A 16,637-nucleotide genomic window follows, 5' to 3' on the forward strand; every position below is an offset into this window, starting at 1 on the left:
TGGGACTAGTGGATAGGGGATGGGTTGGTAATGGGACTGGTGGATAGGGGAAGGATTGGTAATGGGACTGGTGGATAGGGAAAGGGTAGGTAATGGGACTGGTGGATAGGGGAAGGATTGGTCAAAGGACTGGTGGCGAGGGGACGGGTTGGTAATGGGACTGGTGCATAGGGGAAGGGTTGGTAATGGGACTGGTGGATAGGGGAAGGGTTGGTAATGGGACTGGTGGAGAGGGGAAGGGTTGGTAATGGGACTGGTGGATAGGGGATGGGTTAGTAATGGGATTGGTGGATAGGGGAAGAGTGGGTAATGGGACTGGTGGTTAGGGGAAGGATTGGTAATGGGACTGGGGGATAGGAGAGCGATTAGTAATGGGACTGGTTGATAGGGGAAGGGGTGGTAATGGGACTGGTGGATAGGGGAATGATTGGTAATGGGACTGGTGGAGAGGGGAAGGGCTGTTAATGGGACTGGTGGATAGGAGAAGGGTTTGTAATGGGACTGGTGGATAGGGGAAGGATTGGAAATGGGACTGGTGGATAAGGGAAGGGTTGGTAATGGGAATGGTGGATAGGGGAAGGATTGGTAATGGGACTGGTGGAGAGGGGAAGGGTTGGTAACGGGACTGGTGGATAGGGGAATGGTTGTTAATGGTACTGGTGGATAGGGGAAGGGTTGGTAATGGGACTGGTGGATAGGGGAAGGATTGGTAATGGGACTGGTGGATAGGGGAAGGGTTGGTAATGGAACTGGTGGATAGGGGGAAGGATTGGTAATGGGACTGGTGGATAGAGGACGTGTTGGTAATGGGACTGGTGGATAGGGGAAGGGTTGGTAATGGGACTGGTGGACAGGGGAAGGGCTGGTAATGGGACTGATGGATAGGGGAATGATTGGTAATGGGACTGGTGGAGAGGGGAAGGGTTGGTAATGGGAGTGGTGGATAGAGGAAGGATTGGTAATGGGACTGTTAGATAGGGGACGGGTTGGTAATGGGACTGGTGTAGAGGGGAAGGATTGGTAATGGGACTGGTGGATAGGGGAAGGATTGGTAATGGGACTGGTGGAGAGGGGAAGGGTTGGTAATGGGACTGGTGTAGAGGGGAAGGGTTGGTAATGGGACTGGTGGATAGGGGAAGGATTGGTAATGGGACTGGTGGAGAGGGGAAGGGTTGGTAATGGGACTGGTTGGAGAGAGGAAGGGTTGGTAATGGGACTGGTGGATAGGGGACGGGTTGGTAATCGGTCTGGTAGAGAGGGGAAGGGTTGATAATGGGACTGGTTGATAGGGGACAGGTTGGTAATGGGACTGGTGGATAGGGGAAGGATGGGTTATGGAACTGGTGGATAAGGGAGGGGTTGGTAATGGGACTGGTGGATAGGGAAAGGATTGGTAATGGGACTGGTGGATAGGGGAAATGTTGGTTATGGGACTGGTGGATAGGGTAACGATTGGTAATAGGACTGGTGGATAGGGGAAGGGTTGGTAATGGGACTGCTGGATAGGGGAAGGATTGGTAATGGGACTGGTGGAGAGGGGAAGGGTTGGTAATGGGACTGGTGGATAGAGGGAAGGGTTGATAATGGGACTGGTGGGTAGGGGAATGGTTGGTAATGGTACTGGTGGATAGGGAAGGATTGGTAATGGGACTGGTGGAGAGGGGAAGGGTTGGTAATGGGACTGGTGGATAGGGGAAGGATTGGTAATGGGACTGGTGGATAGGGGACGTGTTGGTAATGGGACTGGTGGACAGGGAAAGGATTGGTAATGGGACTAGTGGAGAGGTGAAGAGTTGGTAATGGGACTGGTGGATAGGGGAAGGGTTGGTAATGGGACTGGTGGATAGGGGAAGGGTTGGTAATGGGACTGGTGGATAGGGGAAGGATTGGTAATGGGATTGGTGGATAGGGGAAGGGTTGGTAATGGGACTGGTTGATAGGGGAAGGATTGGTAATGGGATTGGTGGAGAGGGGAAGGGTTGGTAATGGGACTGGTGGATAGGGGAAGGGTTGGTAATGGGACTGGTGGATAGGGGAAGGATTGGTAATGGGACTGGTGGATAGGGGAAGGACTGGTAATGGGACTGGTGGATAGAGAACGAGTTGGTAGCGGGACTGGTGGATAGGAGAAGTGTTGGTAATGGGACTGGTGGATAGGGGAAGGATTGGTAATGGGACTGGTGGAGAGGGGAAGGGTTGGTAATGGGACTGGTGGATAGGGGAAGGGTTCGTAATGGGACTGGTGGATAGGGGAAGGATTGGTAATAGGCCTGGTGGATAGGGGAAGGGTTGGTAATGGGACTGGTGGATAGGTGAAAGGATTGGTTATGGGACTGGTGGAGAGGGAAGTGTTGGTAATGGGACTGGTGGATAGGGGAAGGATTGGTAATGGGACTGGTGGATAGGGGAAGGATTGGTAATGGGACTGATGGATAGGGGAAGTGTTGGTAATGGGACTGGTGGATAGGGGAAGGATTGGTAATGGAACTGGTGGATAGGGGACGGGTTGGTAATGGGACTGGTGGAGTGGGGAAGGGTTGGAAATGGGACTTGTGGATAGGGGATGGGTTGGTAATGGGACTGGTGGAGAGGGGAAGGGTTGGTAATGGGACTGGTGGATAGGGGACGGGTTGGTAATGGGACTGGTGGATAGGGGAAGGATGGGTAATGGGAGTGGTGGATAGGGAAAGGGTTGGTAATGGGAATGATGGATAGGCGAAGGATTGGTAATGGGATTGGTGGATAGGGGAAGGGTTGGTAATGGGAATGGTGGATAGGGGAACGATTGGTAATGGGACTGGTGGATAGGGGAAGGGTTGGTAATGGGACTGGTGGATAGGGGAATGATTGGTAATGGGACTGGTGGAGAGGGGAAGGGTTGATAATGGGACTGGTGGATAGGGGAAGGGTTGGTAATGGGACTGGTGGAGAGGGGAAGGATTGGTAATAGGACTGTTGGAGAGGGAAAGGTTTGGTAATGGGACTGGTGGATAGGGGAAGGGTTGATAATGGGACTGGTGGACAGGGGAAGGGGTTGGTAATGGGACTGGTGTATAGCGGAAGGATTGGTAATGGGACTGGTGGATAGGGGAAGGGTTGGTAATGGGACTGGTGGATAGGGGAAGGATTGGTAATGGAACTGCTGGATAGGAGACGTGTTGGTAATGGGACTGGTGGATAGGGGAAGGGTTGGTAATGGGACTGGTGGATAGGGGAAGGGTCGGTAAAGGGAATGGTGGAGAGGGGAAGGGTTGGTAATGGGACTGGTGGATAGGGGAAGGGTTGGTAATGGGACTGGTGGATAGGGGAAGAATTGGAAATGGGACTGGTGGATAGGGGAAGGGTTGGTATTGGGACTGGTGGATAGGGGAAGGGTTGGTAATGGGACTGGTGGATAGGGGAAGTGTTGGTAATGGGACTGGTGGATAGGGGAAGAATTGGTAATGAGACTGGTGGATAGGGGAAGGGTTGGTAATGGGACTGGTGGATAGGGGAAGGGTTGGTAATGGGACTGGTGGACAGGGGAAGAATTGGTAATGGGACTGCTGGAGAGGGGAAGGGTTGGTATTGGGACTGGTGGATAGGGGAAGGGTTGGTAATGGGACTGGTGGATAGGAGAAGGATTGGTAATGGGACTGGTGGATAGGGGAAGGATTGGTAATGGGACTGGTGGATAGGGGAAGGATTGGTAATGGGACTGGTGGAGAGGGGAAGCGTTGGTAATGGAACTGGTGGAGAGGGGAAGGATTGGTAATGGGACTGGTGGATAGGGGAAGGATTGGTAATGGGATTGGTGGAGAGGGGAAGGGTTGTTAATGGGACTGGTTGGTAATGGCCCTAATGGGACTGGTGGAGAGGGGAAGGATTGGTAATGGGACTGATGGTGAGGGGAAGGGTTGGTAATGGGACTGGTGGATAGGGGAAGGATTGGTAATGGGACTGGTGGATAGGGGAAGGATTAGTGGACTGGTGGAGAGAGGAAGTGTTGGTAATGGGACTGGAGGAGAGGGGAAGTATTGGTAATGGGACTGGTGGAGAGGGGAAGTGTTGGTAATGGGACTGGTGGATAGGGGAAGGATTGGTAATGGGACTATTGGATAGGGGAAGGATTGGTAATGGGACTGGTGGTTAGGGGAAGGATTGATAATGGGACTGGTGGAGGGGGGGAATGGTTGGTAATGGACTGGTGAAGAGGGGAAGGGTTGGCAATGGGACTGGTGGATAGGGGAAGGATTGGTAATGGGACTGAAGGATAGGGGAAGGATTAGTAATTGGACTGGTGGAGAGAGGAAGTGTTGGTAATGGGACTGGAGGAGAGGGGAAGTATTGGTAATGGGACTGGTGGAGAGGGGAAGTGTTGGTAATGGGACTGGTGGATAGGGGAAGGATTGGTAATGGGACTATTGGATAGGGGAAGGATTGGTAATGGGACTGGTGGGTAGGGGAAGGATTGGTAATGGGACTGGTGGATAGGGGACGGGTTGGTAATGAGACTGGTGGAGAGGGGAAGGGTTGGTAATGGGACTGGTGGAGAGGGGAAGGGTTGGTAATGGGACTGGTGGAGAGGGGAAGGGTTGGTAATGGGACTGGTGGAGAGGGGAAGGGTTGGTAATGGGACTGGTGGAGAGGGGAAGGGTTGGTAATGGGACTGGTGGAGAGGGGAAGGGTTGGTAATGGGACTGGTGGAGAGGGGAAGGGTTGGTAATGGGACTGGGGCCATATTTAGAAAGCAGGATGTAAGCACGAAGGTGTATCTCCTTACAACCTGGAGCGATAATATTCATAATATATGACGTCTGGCGACTTGAGCGCAGTCGCGACTTTAGTGTTACTGATGGTAGAAAGGTAGAAATTGGAAAAGCCAAATACGTACGTCATTTGGTTGCGTGACGTGCCTTGGCCAGGGCATAAGCAGGCGACATGGTGAACACCCCACAGTGGACTCAATTATTATAATGTTGCTGCACCACATTCTACACATCATAGCTAACCCATTAAAAATTACACCATGTAAAATAGGTTCTTCTGATGTTTTTTTTTTTTTTTTTTATGTTTTGACCTTCATTGGCATCAGTGAATACATCGTTTCCCCTTTTTCGTCAACCGAAGGGGGGAAGGGGAAAACGAGGCATTTCAGAGCGAAGGTTAGAATCGTTCAAAACACACAAAAAAAAACATGGGATAAATCTTGTCTGTATAGTGGAATGCATACTGGTCCTAAACTTCAGTATTACCGAATGTATTTTTGTCCCTTAGCCATCATAAGCAAACACTTTCTAAGGTGGTGGAGCAAGACTACATTTACTTTTTTGGGGAATGTGAAAAAAAAAATTGGGTCAGTTGAGTTTCAACAAATCAATAAAATCAGGAAAAAATAAGTGTATAGACTTATTTGGTACATTGAAAAAAAAAGCATCATCTTATGCAGTCATGCTCGCAGTATACTTATTGAGTTAGTTAATGGTCTTTATCACTTACGGAGAGAGGGTCAAGGCGATGAGAGGGGTTGCACTGACGTCACACCGCTTCGCTTTTGTTTTAGGAAAAACAACTGTCAGCCATTTTGGGAGGCAAGAGCGATCAGCTGAGCCCCTATCCCCTGATGATGGCTGGCCCGTGCCTCTCGTCTTCATGACACAGATAATCTAAGTGAATATGCAAATAATCTGGACAGTGAGGCTAAGCTTTATTATATAACTATCCATTAGGCTGCCAAATGATGATGGACATACAGTACATACATTTATTATCAAACTTTAAGATATATTTGATGATAAGAACGATGAATATATGGCTATAATTTAACCCCGGGCATCCCCGGGCGGTGTTTAGTAAGAACATAAGAACGTAAGGGGTTCGCAAAAAGCCCACTGACCTATACTTGGCACCCCCTGTCTATCTACCGCGAGTGGCAGTGTAGCACCTATCAGTAACAGTAATAGATGGGCCACTAACACACCCACCCACACAGTAATAGATGGACACTAACACACACAGTAATAGATGGACACTAACACACACACACCCACACAGTAATAGATACACTAACACCCACACCCACACAGTAATAGATGGGCCACTAACACCCACACCCACACAGTAATAGATGGACACTAACACCCACACCCACACAGTATTAGATACACTAACACCCACACACACACAGTAGTAGATGGGTCACTAACACCCACACCCACACAGTAATAGATGGACACCAACACCCACACAGTAATAGATGGACACTAACACACCCACCCACACAGTAATAGATGGACACTAACACACCCACCCACACAGTAATAGATGGACACTAACACCCACACCCACACATTAATAGATGGACACTAACACACCCACCCACACAGTAAGAAATGGACACTAACACACACACTCACACAGTAATAGATGGACACTAACACCCACACCCACACCCACACAGTAATAGATAGACACTAACACACCCACCCACACAGTAACAGATGGACACTAACACCCACAACCACGCAGTAATAGATGGGTCACTAACACCCACCCACACAGTAATAGATGGGCCACTAACACACCCACCCACACGGTAATAGATGGGGCACTAACACCCACACCCACACTGTAATAGATGGGCCACTAACACACCCACCCACACAGTAACAGATGGACACTAACACACCCACATACACAGTAATAGATGGGCCACCAACATAAACACCAACACAGTAACATGGCGGGGAAAAGCTGAGGAGCTCTCTTGCGGTAAATATTTGCCTCCCAAAATGGCGGGCCTTTGCGGGGCAGCTGAGAAGTGATCACCTGATCGCTGATGATGACGTCACGTGCAACCCCTCTATTCTTCTTTCTCTTCTTAAGGCACGGTCATGCAGAACAACGATAAGAATCTCCATCGTGGGTGCTGGCAGTGGTCTGACTGAGGATGTAAACAAACGCAACCCCTGTACCATCTCACTTGTATAGAAGGATTTTGCCATATTGACTCTTATACTTTTTTTTCTTTGTCAAGAAACACTAATTAGGACATATTTCATGTCAATATAAATATCTTCGAAGGTTGTAAAATGTACACCACCTCCGTCGAGATCGTAATTTACATCCTCCTTATTACACCTCCTTTACAACCTCCCGGATGCTTCCTGAATTCGGGTGTAAGGGTCGGAGGTTGTACCTCGGCCTTACACCGTTGTAAGGCTTACAACCTGCTTTCTGAATATGGCCCCGGGGAGGGGGCCGGGGCACGGGCCGGGGTGGAGGTATAAGCAGCAGCGAGGCAGCACTTATATGTTGATATATAAGTCGTGTGCAGTGTGTACAGATCATAATTTTATAATTGATTTTGCTGTGTACTCTAAAACCTATATTTAATGCTAAAAAAATATAAATAAGTTTATCATGATGAATTTCGCTACGTTTACGAGGGATCTGGGGCTCTCGTTAAGTTAACCACGCTGTAACGTCATAGTTTAGCTTCTTGGATGCCATTAACGAATGTTTACTTCGGTATCTCAGTTTGTTTGCCATTAGAAAAAGCCCGCGAACTGGCGAAGGAGTTTTACCCCAGCGATAGGGAACATTTCAATATTAATTACTGCCACACGGGATGACAAATAACTAACAAAAATATATGAAATGCTCTTTATATTCTTTGCATTTTTTTGCATTTTATAATATATTCTTATTCATCTAAAGGGACCGTTATAAATAAATTCCAGGTAATTTCTCCAGCAGGAGCAGGGATCTTTTTCGCCAAGATATTTTTCCCCTAAGCTGGTTGGAAGTCTACGGTGGAACACAGTAACATGTAGGCTACTATATATAGGCTATAGGAATGTATTGTGGATTAATTTTTGGAGAGCAGGAGTAGATTAGTGCCATTTTGATAACCTCGAGAGAGAGAGAGAGAGAGAGAGAGAGAGAGAGAGAGAGAGAGAGAGAGAGAGAGAGAGAGAGAGAGAGAGAGAGAGAGAGAGAGAAATCGACGGTGTAGGGATATTTTCACTAAGTCTTGAGCTTATTTTTTTTTCCCATTAGCATCCATTGACCTATAGGGCGGTTGAAAGTCTACATGCAGTGGTGCACAGGAATATGTAACATGCAATGGAAGTGTATTTGCTTTACCGAAGCAGAAATAAACGTGTCATTTAAAAATCCTCTATATACAGTGAAGGTGCATGTATAGTGATATTTTCTCCAAAGAGCTGTGTTTTATCCCAAATAAAAGCTTCCAATGGTCTACACTCTACAGTAATGCATCGAAGTGTAACATGCAATAGGAGTGTAATGATATATATTTTTACCGAAGTAAAAGTAAACGAGTGTCATAATATCATCGGTGTATAAGGATATTTTCGTGAAGAAGCTTTAATTTTTCCCATAAATATCCACGACCTGGGTTTGTCTATTGCTGCGCACGGGAATGTAACATGTAATGGGAGTGTAGTGATATACAATTTTACCGATGCTGAAGTGAATTAATTTCATATTCTAGTCCTGCTGGTGGCAATTTAAGGAACGTTTTTGTTAGTAAGGAAATTCCCTGAAAAAAACTCGCCGCTGCGCTGAGTTGCCGCGATACGTCTTTCAGTGTAAGACTGTCATTCGTGGGGTGGGACGTGCGTCGCGGCGTAATGATCCCCAAAACGCCCGATAAATTAAGTTCGCTGCAGTTTTCGAAGGTGAGAGACACACATTCAGGTCATAGTAGTCACGTTAGCCTGTCAGCGCCTCACAAATAGCAGTGCACGGCTTATTAAGGGAGTTGTTAGTAATGGGGCGAGAGAGTTAGGTTGCCATCTGCTCCCTCCCTCCCTTCCACAACACGGATGAGTCATAGCACGTGGATTACTTGTCTTGGCATTCACGTTATAGTGTAAAAGGTAGTTTGTGGTGTAAACGGTACCCGGAAACAGCATATCAGGGCCAGGCAGGATAAGGAAGTGTTGTCAGTATGGTCACGTTTGGAAGGCACGAGGAGGGCGGATGCACGGCTTCCTCTCTGTATGTCTGTTTGGAAGTGCTTATCTCTCTCTCTCTCTCTCTCTCTCTCTGTTTGTATGTGCTTCTCTCTCTTTCTATCTGTGTATATGCTGATGTTGCAATTTGATTTTTTTTTTTTTTTTTTTTGAGAAAGTAAAAGCCTCATTAAGTTACATTTAATGGCCCAACTTGGCAATTCAATCAAAATCATTACTTGAAGATTAAAAGCACAATCATTTATTCCTTTTTAAGCAATTGCAAAGCTTCCTTTTAGATACTTGAGTTTTTAATGGAAGACAAGTTGGTAAGAATTGGTTTTATCAACGCTCTCTGTTTTCGAAGAGGTTTGAAGGTTAGTAAAAGACATTTATGGCAATAGAGGAATATTTTGTAAGGAAAACGAGATATGAGTGCTGAATAAAACAAGTCTTAACGAATAAATGCAGAAAGTGGGGTAAATATCCAAAATTGCATTCAATTCAAAATCACGGAACGAGGCCACCGCTGAGCTTACACCTTTACCCCCACGTTTTCCTAAACTAACATAATTCCTTGTAAACCTAATAGCTCTCTATGGATATGGTAACCTATTGCCACTAAAATAAATATATAGTTACCTAATGATTCAGTGAGAGGTCAAAAAACAGTCCCAGGAAGCAAGCAACAGTGGGAGTGGCGAGCGGCCAGACTTATATTGTATATTTTATAATTTAATCTAACATTTACTTCCTGCTTTTATCTCACACAAGTAGGTGTCAAAGGGATTCTGATGTGTGTACATTAATTTCTACTCTCAAAATTTGGGAAACTTAGAAAAACCTAGAATGTATCTTCCCCTTAGCAACTTACATGTCACCACCTCAGGGTTCTAAATAGGTAATGTAGTCCACTTCTGACACATGATGGCATACTAAAAGAAGGGTGAAACAGGGCTAAAAAATTTAATTGTCAGATCTTTTGAACTTCAGATGACTGACCAATCCAGGTTGATTATTTTTATTAGTATTACATTACTGCTATTCTTATTAATTATTGTTATATTTTTTAGTCTTTGGTGGCTTATATCCGATTGGAAAGCCTTAATATCATCCATGTTCTGATACTCTCTTCTTCCCCTACATCCAGTTTCTGCCGGAGTACCTGGAATATGCCGAGCGCATCCGCAAGACCCTGTACTATGGGCGGCTTCCATCCACAGACCGCCCATCACTCCCCTTCACAAGTGAGTGCTATTCAAGCCTGTACCATATTCTTAATTAAGGGGAGGCACTGATTAGGATGCTAAATATAAGGCAGCAAACCGTTCTCCCGATACTAAGAAAGGTAAAATAGGTGGCCAATGCTATAGCTTCACGTGGCCTCAGTGCTCACATGCTGTTCATTGGCTTCATCAAGAGGAATATAAATTAAATTTACTTGTGCATATATGTTTTTTTTTTTTTTTTTTTTTTTTTTTTTTTTTGAGGGGGGGGCAAATAAAAATGCACAAGAAAAGTTTTCCTGTAAGTGTGTAATGTAGGGTAAAATTAATAGGCATCTTTAGATTTTTTTCAGTAACAGTGAAATATAATGAGACTAGTTCATCTAGTTCATTCTTTGATTAATTCATTTATTCACTTTACTCATCACTTCATCTCAGGCATGTCAGTGGAGAGGTTCAGTGAACTGTGCCGGCAAGATGGCCTAGAGAAGCTGGACACTCGGTATGCCTCCTCAGTGTGTTACGACGCCTGCGTTACCCCATGCTCCCTCATCGTGGCCCTACTCTACCTCGACCGCCTCCGCACCCACAATCCTGAGTACCTGGCCAACACCTCCCCCTCACAGGTGTTCCTGGTGGCCACGGTGAGTGTGCTGGATGGAGAGATTGCTCTCCACTAGCGCTATTACTAAAGAGGCAAGGGTGACTGTTCTCAGTTTTCCAGTCAATCCTTTTTGTGTATATTTTGAACAGTTTGACATTTGGATTGGTAATCACTTCTTCAGTAAAACAGTTCCACTTGTTGAAGAAGCTGGCATTGAGAGACAGACAGAGAGATGAAGAAAGGGATACATACTCTCTATATATACATAAACATATTAAAAAAAGGGAGGAAGAAATGAAGGAAAATCTGGATAATGTTATGACCAAGATTGGATAGACCAAAGCTCTGGCTTCATAAAACATTGGAATTGTAGAGAAAGATTTCTTGCTCAAAAAACAACTTTCTGTTTTAGCTGATGATTTTTTAATTTTTTTTATTGTGCTTTCCAGATGGTTGCCAGCAAGTACCTGTATGATGATGGGGAGGAGGACGAGGTGTTCAATGATGAGTGGGCCACCTCTGCCGCCCTGTCCCTTGCTGACCTGAACCAGGCTGAACGCGAGTTCCTTATTGCCATTGTGAGTCTAGTGAATTTCTGAAAGAGAAATAGAGAGTAAAGGAAATGTATCAAAAAGTAACAGAGTGTTAAGATATCTGTCAGTCACTTCATTGCTGGAGCTGTAAGACAGTGAGATCAGAGTAAATAAGATGTTGCCAGTCATCATGATTACTTACCTATTACCATCATTGATCCTTTACCATAGGGATTGTCACAACACCCTTTGTATTATTAATGATACAGCACTATTTTATTCATACACATGAGGACCAAGAATGCAGGTTCCTATGTTCCACAGCATGTTATAAGAGAAGACTGTTAAAGGGATATAGTTCCTGTGATAGAAGAGGTTGAAGATTCCCACTATTTTTGCCCTTGAACACTTCTCATTTTGACTACTGTGTCCTTGTCACTCCCCATTCTGAATCATTGGGAAGTGAGGTTATCACTATGAAGGACTTCAGTGATGATTTATGATTCATTTCTTTGTTTCCTTACCATTTTGTTTATCTCTCGCTTTCAGGACTGGAATCTCTTCGTTGATTCTGATGCCTTCCTCTGTGCATTTGAACGTGTGGAGGCCGAGGTGTCATGGCGTGAGGGGGTGAAGAGAGGCTACTTCACCTACACAGATCTGATCTCCCTCACACTGACTCTGCCATCCTCCTGCTCCAACATCTTGAACCTGGTATGAGCTACTTCCTCCCCTTTCAATGTAGGGCTTGACTTATGGCCCGTATTCTCAGATGCTTCCAACCCTCACAACAAATATTTTCAAAGGCCTCAAAGAAGATTAATCGGGTTCTCATTAAACTTCCCATGAAAATGCTAATACAATCTCTTTGAAAGCCTTAGCAAATGTGGGTGTGTGAGCCCCAAAATGATCGAGAATGTGGGCCTTTGTGTTACCATTACAGTACTTGAGATGATCTAAGAGGGTTTGTATGAGTTGATTCTTATGTATAGTGTGTTAGATAAACCTTGTGTATATTCTCTGCTATTTATTTGGTTGCTAACTTTCATGTGTAGGTGGTTAAAGAGTCCCTCTGAGCCAGGTAGCTAAACTCATGTGTAGTAATAATGCAGTTTTCAAGTAGGAGGGAAAAAATTAGTGGTACTGTGCAATAAAATATCCCATGTGTCTTGGATAGACCTTTTTTTCCCCCATTAGGGAGATCAACCAACAACTAAAAAAATATAATGAATACTTGCATCACAGTTCCCCTCAAGCAAGACAGATGTTGCCATAAATGAATGATTTAATTTTGTTTGAGGTTTTTGATACTCCCCTCATGAAGGAATTTGTTGTTATTATATTCTTGCATCGTCTGTGTGTTTCAGGTGAACCATGTGTTAGCTGTTTGCATCGTTGGGTACACGGCAGCCATTGTGAGTGTGGTCGCAGGCACCATTTTGGCCCAGGAGTGCAGCCATCAGATTAGTTCCATGATGCAGCACTTCACCTCCATTGGCACCACTGTCTCATTGCCCAACAGCACTCTTGCCCCGTGCCTCGAGGAACCTCTCACCCAGACACCACCAGAGGCTCTCCAGAATATCATTACTGACTCCCTCCATTCATTGACAGGTTAGTCACTGTGTTATTTCCATTATTCAATTTTCTGCCATATTTATTTTTATTTGTAATATTCCAACATATAGAATTCTCATTGTTACTCGTTCCATATCCTAAAGTCACTGAATTCTTAATTCATTTTTTCTGATTTTTGCCCTCTGCCACTCCCTTAGGAAGAAGATATATTTTTTCTTTTTTTATGGACTTGATATTTGGACTTTTCTCACTTCCTTTTTATCTACTTTACAGACACGAATGAGAGCATTGTACAGGACTCTGAAGACAGTATTGTGAACCTTACTGGCATGCCTTCACGAGCCCTTACTACACTCACCACCTCCATCCTTTTGGCCATGTCATCCCCGAGCAGCAACCCTCAGCCACGCCACCTCATGAAGGGGCGCTCACTTCACCCATATCGTCCTGGCCGGGGCAAACAGGATAGACATTCCATGGAGCCAGAAAATGAGGAAGAGACAGAGATAGAGTGTGACCCTGCGGATGTACACCTGACCTTCACTACCGGACCCTACTGGCCTCCCTCAAGCTATGCTCGTAGATCAGGTCACGCCATGAGTCACTTCGCTTTGGACCCACCCACCTTTGACTTAGGACTGAGAGATGATGACCGTGTCAGTGGCCAAAAGCAGGACTGGGTTTACTCAAACCCATGGGTCATTCCTTGGTTGTCTTGGCATGGTGCCCCAGTTTACAGCATGATACAAAACTTTTCTGGTATCGGAGCACCTAACCTGCAAAGCTTTAAAATGAATGAGATCACCTGGGTTGACCGGCTCACCTGGATGTCTGCCTTGCTCTTGGACCTGGTAACTGACACGCCCACTGTTCCTCCCAGCCTGGCCCTGACCCAGACACCCATGCTCCCTGATGCCACTGCTGCTGCCACAGCTACAATGGCTCAGTCTGGTCCAGAACCTGTGCCTTGGGTAATGTAAGGTTCAAAGTTAATATATGGGTGCCAATACCTTGATGATGGAAATGGATAGTATTGATCAGGATTTCTGGAAAACGTTCTGTTAACCACCTAACAATCTCCCTGTAAGTAGCACAAAGACTTTGATCTTTGTGGACATATTCAACAGCTTTCTATGGGAAGGGTGATGCATACTATGTCATACAGCAATTATATCACCATGAAAGGATCAGTTTTATCCATAGTACTCTAACCTGAGCTGACAGTCCACTGCTTTCAGGCCTATCATGAACAAAGTTGCTTTAATTGTGATTGCATTTAGCCCTACTCCAGGTGGTTCTGAATAGAGAGCCTCCCCTTGAGGTGTACTCTGATGATTCAGTGAAGTGTTTTAATCCACTGATAGATTTTAGCATACAATGTAAGGCAGGTACATGAGTTTTTTAACCTTTTGAGTCATCTAGCCATCCTTATTTTGAACATTGGATGAATATGTGACTTTAATTAATGAAAAGTGGAATGCCCAAGAAATCATGTTATAATAAGCCAATAGATAGTTTTCTGTGACCACCCTGATGGAATTACAGATGCAGACATCAAAGTATGGTTTCAAGTGTTCCAAAAATGAACATTAAGTTGACCACATGAACTTCCCTTAAAGCTGGAGATTGTCAAGTTGTGATATGCAAGTGTGATAAGAATGAAAAAGTATTATACATGTGGAAAAAACTGTGTTATAAAATAAAACAGATGGAAAAATTGCAAGGTGATGGCTGGTTGCTTTTCCAGGCTGTTGCATTCTGGCACTCATGTCTGTCCTGCCAAAATTGCCAAGGTGAGTGATCCTGCTACTCATCCTGTCAGGAAGTTCAATCATTTAGAATATAATAAGGTTCCAAACATTATTATTGATTCTTTTAATGGTACTGTTTCAACATGTATTTTGAATGTAAAAGATATTTACATTTACAAATACCCATAACTTGTTAACTCAAAAGTTTCCAATAAACTAATCTGTAGTTACTGTTAGATATTTTATTGAACCAGTGATTTTGTCATTTATTGTGCTGATTTTTCTTGTGGTAGTACAGTATGGACCTTTGATGAGATGATGTCCATATTTACAACCCTGAAAGCTGTGTCCTTCCCTCCTGCATCTACAAGGCACCCTATGACCACAGCACTGTGGCTATGCCCCATTCAACTCTTTCTTCCTGCAGCTACAAACAGTACAGATACCGTTACTGCCTGATAAGATGTTCATATACTAATACATACACCACTTAACGCTTAATACACCCTTTCAAAAAAAACTTTTTTGACCATGGAGGTGACCCATGCACACAACCTGCCTGAGTATATTCCTCTCAAGGAAATGAAAGAAGAGAAGCATCACAAACCCACTAATCACTTCACTTTGCTGAAGGTGCAGGAAGCCGCTCAGCTCCCGCAAAAGCGACAGGCAGCAGCCCTTCCAGTGCCTAAAGAGGGGCTTCAGCGCTCAGCCTCTGTGGAATATAGGGATTTTTTGTATGATTTTTTTTTTTTACCCTAACTTGAGATACCATACTTCTGTGTGTATATTGAGATTTCATATTATTATTATTACTATTATAATCCTTTGTCTCTCTCTCTCTCTCTCTCTCTCTCTCTCTCTCTCTCTCTCTCTCTCTCTCTCTCTCTCCTTTACAATACACACTTCACGGACTTCCCCCACGCTGGCGGCCTCGACGGGGGATCGAGAGGGAGGAAGGGGAGAAGACGTAAGCTTAGTAAATTCCAAGGAGATTAGATATCTCCCGCATTTTAGGTAAATCCCCACGCCAGTATTAACCATATACTATAATCATCCTGTAATAATATAATGATAAATCAAAAGATTCAACGAACAGAAAAAGGTGAAAAAATACTCCATTAGTAAAAAAATAAAAAATAAAAAATCTCTTTTGGGGGGGGAGCGAGAGAAAATAACAAGAATGAAGTACAGCAAATAAGACTGCGTAAATGACATTTAAACTAGATAACTTTATACTTTATTGTTCGTTTAATTAGGACATATGCCTTCAAGTAGAGTGATCGAGTTATTTGAGCATACACTGGCTGCGCGTGATCTCAGTGCTCATCGATCTCCGTCACATATATAATTAACCCTCTAGCCTTCGGTGGGTAAGAGAAAATGTTTATATTTGCCACATTTCATCTAAGGGAAACAAAAAAAAAAAACTGATTATACAGTAGCTAGGGTCTCGTCTATTAAATCACCGGAGTTATCTTGTGTCACAGGGGCCGCTAGATTTACATGCGTGATAAGCGTTATCGCGTCCTTTGTGAGTATTACATCACATACCTTCCTGTGTTTTCTTTACGTTTTTCAAACAGTGAAAAACAGACAGACTTTTAAGACAATTAGGTGAAGATTTGGTTTCCTGCTTAACCAGCTGCTCTTTTGTTGTCATATGTGCCCTTTAGTAGCCTTCAAACCTCACGGAAAACCACAGGAAATTGAATGTGCACGTCAAAATAAATGTGAAAATAGCGTTGAAATGTTACGTGTGCGGGAAATCGCGCGTCCTCGAGCAGCCTGCGCATGTGTGTACGTTATGAAACACTTTACGTAAATAAATAACATACTGAATCAGGAAATAAAACTAATATTATGAGGTTACACATGTAAATGACAGAACACCTCACGTAGCCTATAGATGCCATCCGTACCGTAGAGATTAGTAAAGTTGCTCACGTAGTAAATAAATAATATGATGAATCAGCAAATAAAAC

General features: G+C 44.4%; 1 protein-coding gene across 1 annotated transcript; it reads left to right on the forward strand.

Annotated features, from left to right (window-relative positions):
* The first annotated feature begins 8,538 nt into the window (after window positions 1-8,538).
* LOC127001665 (protein CNPPD1-like) lies at window positions 8,539-14,883 on the forward strand. The gene is made up of 7 exons (XM_050866641.1): window positions 8,539-8,684; window positions 10,111-10,207; window positions 10,625-10,830; window positions 11,240-11,368; window positions 11,873-12,037; window positions 12,691-12,937; window positions 13,175-14,883. The coding sequence occupies exons 1-7, from the start codon at window positions 8,637-8,639 to the stop codon at window positions 13,879-13,881; spliced, it is 1,599 nt and encodes a 532-aa protein (XP_050722598.1). The 5' UTR covers window positions 8,539-8,636; the 3' UTR covers window positions 13,882-14,883.
* The last annotated feature ends 1,754 nt before the right edge of the window (window positions 14,884-16,637 follow it).

Source organism: Eriocheir sinensis, chromosome 21, assembly GCF_024679095.1.
Source record: "Eriocheir sinensis breed Jianghai 21 chromosome 21, ASM2467909v1, whole genome shotgun sequence".
NCBI lineage: Eukaryota > Metazoa > Arthropoda > Malacostraca > Decapoda > Varunidae > Eriocheir > Eriocheir sinensis.